Source organism: Cervus canadensis, chromosome 2 (genome assembly GCF_019320065.1).
Source record: "Cervus canadensis isolate Bull #8, Minnesota chromosome 2, ASM1932006v1, whole genome shotgun sequence".
In the NCBI taxonomy this organism is placed as follows: Eukaryota; Metazoa; Chordata; class Mammalia; order Artiodactyla; family Cervidae; genus Cervus; species Cervus canadensis.
Window position 1 is genome coordinate 88,035,436 of NC_057387.1, and position 13,132 is coordinate 88,048,567.

A 13,132-nucleotide genomic window follows, 5' to 3' on the forward strand; every position below is an offset into this window, starting at 1 on the left:
ATATTATGGATTAAGTGGCCTGAAAATAACAGAAATTTGTTGGGAGCCTGAGAAGTTCAAGGTCAAGGCACTGAAAGGTCAAGACACCAGCAGATTTGACGTCTGGTGAGAGCCCACTTCCTGTGTCATATACGACTACTCCTTGCTATGTCCTCATGTGGTAGAGGGGGCCAGAGATGTCTCTGGAGCCTCTTTCCTAAGGGCACTAATTTCATGTGCGTCCTAATCAACTCCCAGAGATACCTCTTTCAAATACCTTCACACTGAGGATTAGGTTTTAATGTAGTTCTGGGAGGATACATTCAATCTACAGTAGTTTCATTCTTGGCCATTCAGTGAAATGTCACCTCCTCAGAGAGGCCTTCTCTGATCACCTCTCTAAAGTTACCTCATATTACTCTCACATCATCCTACTTTATTTTTTCTATAGCAGTTATGATGATCTGAAATTATGATCATTTTTTTTGTTTCTGTTGTCTTGTTTTTATGTCTCTCTCTCCCAACTAAGATTTAAGGTGCAGGAGGGCAAGGAGGAATGTCATCTATTTCTATAATGTCTCCCTGGGCAATGTCAGGCACATAGTAGGTGCTCCATAATTTTGTGTTGAAAGTATGCCTGCATTTCATTGTCTGTCGGTTGATGGTCTGTCTCCCCACCAAAGAAGCTGGTAGAGTGTCTGATTCACCTTGGCACTCCTAGGCCCAGGGTTGGCACAGAGCAGGGCTGGGATGTGTTTGTTGGATGACTGAATGAACAAAAGATAGAAGAGGTGATGGCAGCAGCACCTGCTGGGGTCTCTGGGGTCTGCAACCCTCTCTCATGGGGTGGCCACAAACACTGCCAGTGGGCTGCCCTTTGTGGGAAGGAATATGGCTCAGTAATGGGACTGCTGATGAGACAGAGTGACTTCTAGGCCTGAGGCTAACAACTCCTGAAGCCCTTTCTTCTACATCCCTGCCATGGAGGTGAGACAGCAAGAAAGGAGGGGAAGGTGGACCCACACCAGGCCTAACCACCTTCAAGTCTGGCTCTTTTAGTGGCCAGTGCACTCAAAACTCATTGCCCAAAAAGGCTGTGATAGTTGGGGCTTGCTTACCAGCAAAATCTAGTCACCTGCACCCTGGAATGAGTGAAGTGGGGCTGAGACTTTCCAGAGGAGGGGTGTTATTCATGCCAGCAGGGGTGGACAGCAGCCCTGAGTGTGAGTCCCTCATTAGCAGGGATGAGGCATCCCTTCTGGGGGGCCGCACAGTTTCTGCCTTTCACCATCACAGTGAAGACAACCCCATTGTCCCTGCCGGTCCCCCTGATTGTCTGCCCTTCTGCCTGGCCCAACAGGATGACCCAGTGAGAATGAATGAATCAAGTCTGTGCACCAGGCCCAAGCCACCTGCCTCTCATCCTTGGCCTCACAAACCGCATTCATATGAGAATGCAGCATGGGCACGTTAACCAGCTACAAGGATGTGTAATATCTGGGTTGGAGCCTTGCAGGGGTGCAGAGGTCCATTCATTCCTGCTCCCCCAGTTTCTCCCAGATCACATGAATCCTGGTACCCCTATCTACTACCATCTCTACTCCATGAGCACATTCTCAGGCCTGTGAGCCGGGGAACATCGTCTCCCCTCCCGCCCAGGTTCACTCCTTGGCATTCCTCAGCCTCCTATCAGCCTGTCACCTCCTCCAGGCAGACTGTGCTGCTTCCCCTAGGCCATCTGTTACCTCTGGGGGTAGAGGTCTTGCCTGGCTCATCCCAGCGTCTGCAACGCCCAGCACGAGGGGGGCCCTGAGCAGGGTCACTGAGAGCGTACCAACAGAGAAGCTGACCAAGAGCTTGAGGGAGGAGGGAGAGGAGGCGTCAGCAGGAGGAGCGTGGGGCGGAGGCGGCGGCGGGAGGGAGCGCGCGCGCCGGCGGCAGCAGCCCAGGCCCGGGGCCGCGCGCCCAGCCTGAGCCCGCCCCGCCGCCGAGCGTCACGGAACCTGCTTGAAATGCAGCGGAGGAGCCGGGGCGGGAGGCAGCGGCGGCGGCGGAGGGGGCAGCGGCAGCCCCGGCGCCGCGGCAAGGACTCGGTGGGCTGAGGCGAGGCGGCGGCACAGGGTGCGCGGGGCGCGGCGGCCGGAGCCCGGGGCCCGCGATGGGCCGCCCCGAGCGGGGCGCGCTCCGGCCGCTGGCGCTGCTGCTGCTGCTGCTGCAGCTCCAGCATCTCGCGGCGGCGGCAGCGGATCCACTGCGCGGCGGCCAAGGTGCGTGCGGCCGATGCCCGGCCCGGCTTTGAGCCGCTGGAGCGGCCAACAAAGCACTGCCCGGCGGCCGACGGGCGGGTTGCGCCTGGGTCCCTGAGCCTGGGCCAGGCAGGGGGGCGCCTATGCAGTATATACTCCTGGGGACCCAGATTTCCGTTAATTTGCCCTCTACCCCCACCCTCGCGGCTCTCTTGTGTAGTGGGCTCTGCCCTCCGGCACCCGTTCTTGGGGGATGGGCGCCGTGGGGGCCAGGAACTTTGCTGGGTTGGTCACTGATGGTTTCGCGAGGGCTGTGTAATTCTTGCCATTGGGGTTAATTTGACACGCGCGCTCCTCGGCGGCGATGAGCAGAGCCGGGAGACTACCCCGGCTGACAATGCGTTTCCGGCGACCCCTGCGTGTTGCAGAGAAAGAGGGGCTGCGTGCGAGGGGGATGTGCCCACAGCGCCTAGTGCGCGTGTCGCGGCGTGTTCGGGGGGCTCCCTGTGGGCTGTATCTGCGTGGATCTCTCATTATGGGCAGTGTGAGTGTTCTGAATGGGGAGTGTATCTAAATGGTGTGACACCGTGTGTGCGCCTGGCCTCGTCGTGCCACAGAGCAGCCCGTCATCCCTGGAACCCTTATCATCCTGCCCTCCTTCCTGATCCAGGGTGCCAGAGGCCTCAAGGCTTTGGCTTCAGCGTCGCCCCCTTTCCTTCATTCAGTAGACCCCTCCCCGCGGCCAGGACCTCTGTGCTCAGGGGATCCGGCTCACGCCTCCTCTCCCCCGGTCCAGGGTCGGTCAAGGAGTGCGAAGAGAACCAGTTCCGGTGCCGAAACGAGCGCTGCATCCCCTCCGTGTGGAGGTGCGACGAGGACGACGACTGCTCCGATAACAGTGACGAGGACGACTGCCGTGAGTGGTTGGCCGGGGAAGGAGGGAACGGTGGGGGGACGCTTTACTCAGCGCCCACGTGGCTGCAGCCTCCGCCGGGCCACCTGCCTGGGCTTTTACTGCCGGAGGCTGACGCCAGGAACCCGCCCAGGAGCCGCTTCCTTCTGGGCACTTAGGGACCCGGCCGGTTCCGGGCGGCCCGCGGGTCCCGCTGGGGCCGGAGCGGAACCTGGCACTGCGGGGCCGGGGAGGATGGTGCGCCACGCCCAGATTGCTGGGAAGGATCTGTAGTCGGCGAAGGGACAGCCCCTACACGCGTCTAGCTTTCTGCGATCCGGCCCTCCGGAACTCCAGCCTAGACACCACAGAACGCGCGGGTGTTTCAAAGTTCCACGCAACTCTGGGCTTAGCCTTGCTTCTTTTCCTGCCGCGTTTGTGAATGAATGGGCTCCCCGGGGCCCCTGATTGGCTGTGGGAGGACCACCCCATAGGTCTCTGTGGTCTGAGCGGGCCAATCGTGGGGCCGACGGGTGTGCAGTTTTCTGGCGCCCGGGGCGGTGGGGCCCTGCCCTGGCCCCGCCTTGGCCACACCCCCGCGCATCCCCTGGGTAGAAGGTGCAGGCCAGGCTCTGGCGCCCGCTGCTTTTCTGCCTAGTCACGGTGAAAACCTTTCTTGTGCCATCCTGGTTGGCCGACTGCGGTCTCCTGCCAGCCAGGCCCAGGCGTGAGTCATGGCAGAGCAGGAAGAAGGGGGCCAGAAGGAAGAGTTTGTTTCCTGAACGGGGCGTGAGGATCCCAAGGCTGTGCGTGAACCGCGGGCTACAGGAGGTGGCCGACCGCATTTGCTGAGTGTGGCGTTCACCGGCACCGGATGCAGCAGCTTTGGAAGTTCTTTCTTGAGGTGCACGCGGTTTCTGATGTCTGCGGAACCTGAAGCCAGTTAGCAAGCAGTTGTCACAGTGGAAGGAATGTAGTTCCAGGAACAGAAAAACAAGACTCTTTATAAACACAGACACAGGTAGTCATTCATCCATCGTTACTGAGCGCCTGCCGGCTGCCAGGCACTGGGGCAGTTTGGAGAGCAGACCCACCCCACCCCCCACCCCCCAGGCCAGGGAGCACATGAGGGCAGCTGGCCCATAGCTCCACACAGTGGCAAGGGGTAGAGGAACCACCTGGGCTGGCATTGTCTGTTGAGTTCTAGTTTTTTTTTCCCCCCTTGGTTTGCCAGCCAGTCAGCCTCCAGGTTCATTCTCAGACCATCATGACACAACTCGATGAACATGAGTTTGAGCAAGCTCCTGAAGTTGGTAATGGACAGGGAAGCCTGGCACGCTGCAGCCCTTGGGATTGCAAAGAGTTGGACACGACTGAGCGACCAAGCTGAACTGAACTGATCCCAGATTTGGCTGTGTGACATGGGTACATCTTTCTCTCCTGTCTGTTTCCTCTCCTGACCACTTGGGCTAATGATTCCTGCCCTGTTTTTGAGGACCAGTTCTAGAAATGTCATTTAAAGGGATGTGACTAATGTGTGCTGACTGTTAGCTGTGTGTCCACCACTGTGTCAAGTCCACCACTGTGTCTTATATAAATTCCTTTAATCTTCAGAACAGTCCTATTTTACAGACCAAAAAAAAAAAAAAAAAAACCCCAAAACACAAAAAAGAGGCACTGGAGAGATTAAGTTACTTACCCCACAGCTATTGAGCTGTTAAGTAGGAGCTTAAATTTAAGCATCTGACTCCAGAGTTCTTAGCCTAATTATGATCCTGACCATTTCCCAATGCTGTTGAAATTCTGAAAATGCCTGCTACTGCTGCTGCTAAGTCACTTCAGTTGTGTCCAACTCTGTGTGACCCCACAGACGGCAGCCCCCCAGGCTCCGCCGTTCCTGGGATTCTCCAGGAAAGAACACTGGAATGGGTTGCCATTTCCTTCTCCAATGCATGAAAGTGAACAGTGAAAGTGAAGTCACTCAGTGGTGTCCGACTCTTAGCGACCCCATGGACTGCAGCCTACTAGGCTTCTCCATCCATGGGATTTTCCAGGCAAGAGTACTGGAGTGGGTTGCCATCTGAAAATGCCTAGGCCAGGGTAAAATATGACAGTGAATCTCCTCGCTGGGAGTTGTTCCTTTTAGTAGGAGTGCTGAGGGTGAGGTGGGGAAATAGAAACTGCATTTCTGGGCTGGTTTTACTTTATCTCCCTGAGTCTGCATAGCAACAGTTTTGTGAGGATGGCTGTGAAGAGCAAAAATGTTTCTTGTCATTCTCATTTGTTGATAAGAATTCTGGCTCAGAGAAGTTGAGTGATTTGCCCAAGGTCACACAGCTGAGAGTGACAGAACTTGGTCAGGGTGTCCGCCTGCCTCCTAAGGGGTATTATCTGTGGTGGTGGTGGTGGTGGTGCGAGTGTGGTGAAGAAGGACCCAGGAGGGTGATCCCAGTTCTTCTCATTTCCATGCAAGGCTCTGGGCAAGATGAAAGAGTGAAGTAGCTGGTGGCGGGGAGAGGGCCAATCTGATGGCCACTCTGGGCTCCTGCTTTCATTCTGAGATGGCTGGGGTGGGGTCAGAGGTTAGTGAACAAAAGGGTTCACTAAGGGTTTTTTGTTGTTGTTCACTAAGGGTTAGTGAACAAAAACAACTGACATTGAGGCCTTGGCTGTTAGTATTGAGGATTGATCCTACACACTGGACTTTCCCAGACTTGTTTCATCATCTGCCAAATGAGGGTAGCCATTCCTTTACCACAGCCTAGAAAGTTTTCACAGGGGGCTGGTGAAGAGAAGGGAATGGATGCGTGTTCACACCACCAAGGTCTTTAGAAAGGGACTCCTAGGGGTCACAAAGAGAAATGGTGAAGAAAGGGTTGCAAGCTTCAGTGGCTGTATGGGGCCAGGTGTTGGAAAATGGTCTCTTGTCACCTCTCCCTTCCCCATCTGGGGAGTTCCCTCCATTCTGGGCCACCTGCCCAAACTGCGTTGCTTGGAACTCTCCTCCCTGCCTTATATTTAATCATTCCACTCCTTCCACACTGTGAGAGGACCTCAGCCACTCCACCTCTGTACCTCTTAGCTTGTAAACTGGGGATTGCAATTTGTAAGTGAAGTTTGTGTGTGGCAAAATGAATTCAAGCTCCCAAAGGGGCTAGAATGCCATCCATGAATTCCGTGAGCTGATGGAGGTTGGGGGGAGGGAGCTTGTCTGTGGAGGAAGGCAAGGAAGGCTTTCTGGAGGAAGAGACAGCTGAGTCAGGCCTTGAAAGATGGTAGTTAATGCCATTCCCTCAAGCCTTGATGCCTTCCTGGTGGCTCAGATGGTAAAGAATCTGCCTGCAATGCAGGAGACCTGGATTCAGTCCCTCGGTTGGGAAGATCCCCTGGAGAGGAGAATGCTAACCCACTCCAGTATTCTTGCTTGGAGAATCCCATGGACAGAGGAGCCTGGTAGGCTACAGTCCATAGGATCGCAGAGTCAGACACAAGTGAATGACTAACACTTTCACTTTCGTTAGGACTTAGCATTTAGAAATAGATGATACAGGCCCCCCATTATAGAGAAAGAACTGGAGTTCGGAGAGGTGACATGACACCCCCAAAGTCACACAGCTCCTCATGGTTGGAGCTGGAGCTCAAACTAAGACCTTCTAAATGCTGAAACTTAAGCCACAACGGATGGGACTTGGCTTTTTGAATAGAGCTGGCAGGATGGGAAGGGGAAAGGCTCATGGGGCTTCAGTTCCCAGCTCAAAGGGCCTTCAAAGTAGAGGAAGGGGCTGGAAGCTCAGGGGCAGCCCAGCCAAGGGAAGGGGTGGGGTTCCTGGCTGCACCTGGGCCGCATAGACCAGCCGGCGTCTTGGCCTCAGTTTCCTGTTGCTCCTTAGTGTCTGGGGCAGAGACAGGGGTTTTGGTCTCCAGCCAGCCCTTTGCTCCCAGAGCAGCAACAGCAAGAACAGTGAACATTTACTGAGCCCTTGCTGTGGACCAGGAGCTGTGCTGGGATTCTACATGCATCACCTCATGCTCCTCGAGTCTACAAAACGGGGTGCCTCTATGAAGTCACCTGCATCATCCTCGTTTTACAGAGGCACAGAGAGGTTAAGGAACAGGCTCAAGGGTGTATGATTTTTCAGTAAAACTGAAACTGCTGGGGTATGAATGCAGGCACCCAACTATGGAACATGTGCCACATCAAGTACTAGCTGGTGACCTCAGGCAAGTCCTGCCAGGCCTCTGATTCCTCATCTTGAGGGGACATCAGCCTCTCCCTCACAACCCCCTCCAGCTTGTCTGTGTGGATGGGCTGCATAGACAGGCGGCCCGGTTGTATATTCAGTTTTCTCTACCTATTCAGGCTCTTTTAGGCTGCCCTGTTCTCCTAGCCTCCGTCACCGCTCCACTTCAAGTTTAATAAGCAGTGGCTGCAGTGAGGTCTCCCCTGGCCTGGAGTTTGTTAGCTGGGCGAGGCCTGGCTGCAGGAGTGCTGAAGCCTGATGGGCAGCGGCCTTGTAAATAGTTAAAGCTTGGCCACCACTTCCGGCTGGGGCTGTACATCTGGTATTCGATGTGCCACCTGACCTCAGCCATTCTAACACCCCTGACACCAGGCCCAGCTTCGTGTCCTTTTTTGGATGGAGTCATCTGACAGACAGTGCTGCTCTCTCTGAACCTCGGTTTCCTCATCTGACCTGCCACTTCCACCATTCAGAGTCCTCCTGAAGCTCCCTTGTCCCCATAGCATAAGGTCAGCTGAGACTCCTCTGCATGATGGGCCTCGGTGACCAGCTCCTGATGGCCACTGCCCTCCAGCCCCTTCCTGCTCTTCCTGTGAATGAACCTGTGACACCAGACTTCTGTCATGTTCTAGCTTTCCTGCTGCTTCTCATGGCTAGGCCTTTGCACATGCTATTCCATCTGTATGGAACACTTTCTGCTCCCTCACCTGGCAACCTTCTTCTTGTCATCTTAGAATTGTCAGTGCAGGTTTCATCTCCTTCAGAAAGCCTTCCCTGCTACCGTCTCTCCCCCGGGCTGAGATACATGAGTCAAGAGAGGGGACTTAGAGACTTGGTGTTGGAATAACTCAGTGTGGCCCTCAATTAGCCACTCTTGGTTTCCTATCCCAACTGTGACCTCTGGCTAAATGGCCTTAGTCTTTCCCTCCCAAAGGTGTTGTGAGGATTAAGTGAGATAATGTGCCTGATGAGCAGTAGGTGTTCAGTGGATGGCAGTGGGTCTGTCTGCTATGGAGGAGTTCACTGAAGAATCTAGATCTCCGTCTGCCAAGAGGCCCCTACTTCTCCTGCTCCTATTTGCTTAGCCAGAGGTCTGAAGGCTCTCACGTCTGAGACTTGCCCCAGCCACAGGGTTGCTGAGCCCCAGTGGAGGTAGCCCCAAGGCCATTCAGCCCTGAGCTGGACCTGGGAATGGAGAAAGTCACCCAGGGAGGGCCTGAGGGAAGTGAACCAAACTGGCCTGGTTGGTCTCAATGAATGAGTGTCTGGGGCCCTGGGAGGGGCAGAGGAAGTCTTCCCTGAGGCCAAATGCTTGTCCCAAGGCTGGTTTATGACCTTCCTTCCCTGGAAAGGGAAGGAAGCCCTGTGGCCCCCGGCAGACCCCAAGCGTCTCCCTTCCCCAGGGCCAGGATGGTGCCTCCATGGCTTGGTCCCAGCAGGCCTTGGGAGTGTTTGCTGAAGACTCTCCCATGGGCCTTCCTGCGGGCTCTCCTGGGACCGAGTTCCCCTCTGGAAACACCCTGGGCTCACTCAGGCCTGCTGAGGGTTCTGAGTGCAGTAGGCCTCTTAGCCCTCTCAGTTGTCTGCAGGAAACTGGCCTGACAGTTTTCCCTCCCTGGGGAAATAGCAGCAGCAGGTGAAGCCAGAGAGATGCCCCCAGGGAGAGGGTGAAGAGAGGGAGGACAGAGAGGGTTGATGGAGCAGGAGAGGATGGACTTGTTTGCGCTGCCCTTCAGGGCTATAAGCAAATGGAAGTAAGTGTTCTGGCCCAGGTCAGACCCGTAGGCCAGTGCCACCCCCAGGAAGCCAGTCCTGGGCTGAGGGTAGGGTGTGGGGCCCTGCTGTGGGGGCTGTGCAGCCAAGCCTCAGGGCCCTGGATCTAAGCAGCACTGATAATACCTGCCCACATGCTCCGATCGCCCAGTCTTTGAAGGTCTGGTGGAGATGCTACCTCCTCCAGGTGGCCTGCCCTGACCTCTTGTCCTTTTGCTCCCTGGTCCCTGAGCTCCCATAATCTGTCCCTGTTCTTCCTTTGGTCCCAGATCCTTCTTCTCCAAATTGTCCTGCCAACCTCGTGCTGAGCAAAGAATATGCCAAAACAACTCCCTCAAGGGAATTACTAACAATCAATACAGGCTATTTACCCCATGCCTAGTACCATGTTGGACAATCTGCATTTAGTAGCTTTGCTACTCACAACCCTTGGAGGGCTGTTTTCTTATTATTTCCATTTTAAAGATGATGAAACCAAGTCTCAAAGAGAAGTGACTTGGCCAGCGTCATGATGTTTGAGTGCTAGAGCTGGGACTTGACCCAGGCCTGTCCACTCTGGAGCCTGGACTTCTCAGGCTCTTCCTTTCCGAGCTCTGATTACCCTGTAGAGGTCAGAGGGCCTGGGACTCAGAGGGTGTGGAAGCAGTGGGTGAGGGATTGCAGTGTCCAGTGATGCCTCCTTGGATTACAGATTTCTGTCTGGGAGGGACCCTCTTCTCTGGACACAGCACGGAGCCCCAACATAAGGTCCTCCCCTCACATAGCCTCCCCTGAATGTGACCCTCCATAGTTTCCAAGGGTCTTCCTTGGCCATTGCCTGGGGATGGTGGTTACTGTTTCCATTATACAGATAGGGAAACTGAGGCCTCAGTGATATGTCACTGATGCAGGTAACCTCAAAGAGCGTCATTTCCAATTCATGGTCTGTCCTCCAGAAAAGGCTAAGAACTCAAGTCATCCAAAATGTTGACTTTGGTTCTCTGTGCTGTGCTGTGCTTAGTCGCTCAGTTCTGTCTGACTCTGTGACCCCATGGACTGTAGCCCTCCAGGCTCCTCTGTCCATGGGGATTCTCCAGGCAAGAATACTGGAGTGGGGGTCATTCCCTCCTCCAGGGGATCTTCCCAACCCAGGGACTGAACCCAGATCTCCTGCATTGCAGGCAGATTCTTTACCATCTGAGCCACCAGGGAAGACCAAGGATACTGGAGTGAGTAGCTTATCCCTTCTCCAGGGGATCTTCCTGACCCAGGAATTGAATGGGGGTTTCCTGCATTGCAGGCAGATTCTTTACCAGCTGAGCTACCAGGGAAGCCCTTGGTTCTCTAACTCCCATGCAATTCGTCGACTCTGGGTATTCATACATACTTTCCTTCTGCTTGGATTGTCCTACCCTGTCTCCTACGAATCCTTCAAAACCCAGCTCATTACCTCTGCCACGAAGCCTTCACTGTCTTCCAGGTGTGATCTAACCTCTCCCATGTTTGGATGCCATGGCTTTGTCGACCCTTGTCATAGCCCATTGTAGGAGCTCGTGGCTGCTGGGGAGTATCCGAGGTGGGGCACACAGGGCCTGACCCAGAGCCGAGGCATTTGAGGTTTCCATCACCAGTCGTGTGGCCCTGGCTCCGTTTACAGGCCGTGTATGTCATAGGCCCTAGGAATAGCCCCTTGGCTGGAGTGGCTCAGGAGGGGCCCCAACTGTGAGCTCCCCCACCCCCTGCACCAGGTCTGACCTCTCTGTCCCTGGCAGAGCCCAGGCCAGGTGCCCACAAGCCAAGTGCTTCGGGGCTGCAGAGCCCAGCTTATCAACACCCTCTAGTGACTGGAAGAGTCACCCAGAGAAGCAGGGCCATGGGCTCCTAGGTCCACACAGTTCCCATGACCCCTCTCAGCCTCCACACACCCGCCCCTTGGATATGGCAGCTCAAAGCCTCCCTGAGGTCTGCCAGTCTGGGAGTCCATGGAAATGGTCATGTGGTCACCGCCCTCCCCTGGTCACTGGCTCTGAGATCCACAAGGGACTTTACACCAGCCACTCCGCAGACTATTCAGTTTCTGGCCCTCTCAGCCTGTTAGAACCACATTATGGCTTTTTCCAGTTTGTGCCTCCCAGCTGCTCTGTGGGGAAGGTGGTGCAGAAGTTCATTATCATTCCCATTTTCTTGATGAGGAAACCGAGGCTCAGGGAGGGTGCAGGGCTCACCCGGGGCCACGCAGCCTGTTACTGGTGGTGCTGAAGCCAAAACTCACTTCGATTGATTTCATTTATTTTTCCAATGGAAGAAAGTTTTTCTGATTATATAAAGATAGTTTCATACTTGTTGAAAAAAAAAATGAAAACACCCAGACAATTCAGAAAAGTGAAAAGAGGAAGGCAGGAGTCTCCCATGTGGTTATACCACCGTGGGAGCTGCCTGTCCTTCCAGAGATGTTCTTGTATTCTCTGCATGCGAGTTCATGTACTATTTTTATTTTTTTTTACAAAATGAGCATGTGTTATGCCAGTTGTTTTCTCCCTACAACATGTACATCTTTCTGTGTCAGTAACAGTAGATGCTGATCATCGTTTTAAAGGGCTAGATAGCATTCCACTGCATAAATCTTCTCTGATTTAATGACATAGTCTCCTATGGATAGACTTGTATTTAGTTGGTTCTATTTTTTTCCTGTCTATACAGTACTGGGGTAAATATCAGGATTACACCTTTGTGCCTTTTTCTGGTTCTTCTCTTAAGAAGAAGAAAGCCCTGGGAAAGACAGGGCTGAGCATATGTGTTTTCATCCTCACCTTGTCGCTCTCCCTCAAGGAGACGGTTTCCTATCTCCAAACACCCTGACCCCCTGTGGCCCCTCCCCGCCAGGCGGGCAGTCCACAGGACCTCCATTTTCCGTGAGCACAAGGTCACTTCACCACAGTCTCAGGGGGCAGACAAAGCAGCCAGATCCAGGCCTCACAAAGCAAAGTGAGGAGAAAGGACAAGTGTATTCTGGCCCCAAGGAGAACAACCCCCCGCCCCACCCCTGAGAACACAAGAGGGAACACAGCCAGTCTTCGTTCTTCTCAAGGTGTTTGTAGAGTCTGTCTCCTCCACAGCATTATAAAAGTTATTCTGCCCCTGCCCCTAACTTGCTGTGTGACCCCTGGTGAGGGGCTCTCCCTCTCTGAACTTCATCTCCCTTCCCCCATTGGTCCATGTGCCACCTGCACTGTAACCAGCCCTCTGAGCAGTTTACCTCTCCCTGGAGCTGGGCTCAGGGCCGGTCCTGGCCTGGGGGAAGGGGACTTGTGGCCCTCAAGCTCCTTGATGCCTGGTGAGGGTCGGTGGGAGTGTAGCTGGCTTTGTGGGTATAATTCCAGGCAGGCTGATGGAGGGTAGCTGGACTATTTAGGGTCCATTTCCAGAACTTAGCCCTAAGGCTCAGGTTCCTTGAGCTGCTTTCTCTTTCTGCCTTCTTCCTGTGCCTGTGATTGGATTGGATGCTGTGGAGTGATGGAGAAATACGGGGTAGACCACCAGCCGTGTGACCCACCAGCCAGGGTTCCTGGTATGGGTCTTATGCTGTGAGCTTTAGATCTCTGGTCTCTGAAATGAGGATAATGAGCCTACCTCTCAGAGGTATGCAGGCTGATATAAAGTGTTCTGTCCAGACCTGGCCCTGAAATGAGCACCCCACTTCCCCTCCCAGGCCCATGATCTCCGCACAGGAAACAGCTAAGTAGAGGGGACCATCAGCAGCTCTCCTCCTCCTCCACCAAGGACACGACAAGAGGGCAGCTGCTGAAATAGCAGCAGGAGAGATGTAGGTCAGCTGGCCAGTTGGGAGGACTTGGCTGCCTGGGAGAACAGCAGCTTCTTGGGCTGGGAGGGACTGTAGGAATCATCTCATCCACTGCCATCTGCACTGGGGGCCCCATAGTGGCTGTTTCCTGGGTGGCCTGGGGGAGTTGGTTAAGCAGAGAGAAACAAGGAGACCTGGTTAACCAGCTGGGCCTGGCATA

The 13,132-nt window shown here is 54.5% G+C and overlaps 1 protein-coding gene across 9 annotated transcripts in view; it reads left to right on the forward strand.

Annotated features, from left to right (window-relative positions):
- Nucleotides 1–1,589: 1,589 nt before the first annotated feature.
- Nucleotides 1,590–13,132, forward strand: part of LRP8 (LDL receptor related protein 8) — an 80,466-nt gene continuing 68,923 nt past the window's right edge. For 2 of the 9 annotated variants that reach the window (XM_043461279.1, XM_043461280.1), the window contains exons 1-2: nucleotides 1,984–2,246; nucleotides 3,022–3,141. In XM_043461279.1, the coding sequence (XP_043317214.1) occupies nucleotides 2,138–2,246; nucleotides 3,022–3,141 (229 nt within the window). In that variant the 5' untranslated portion in view covers nucleotides 1,984–2,137. Of the gene's footprint in view, nucleotides 2,247–3,021; nucleotides 3,142–13,132 lie in introns of all 9 variants that reach the window. The other 7 variants (XM_043461282.1, XM_043461275.1, XM_043461277.1 and 4 more) reach the window with 7 other exon arrangements.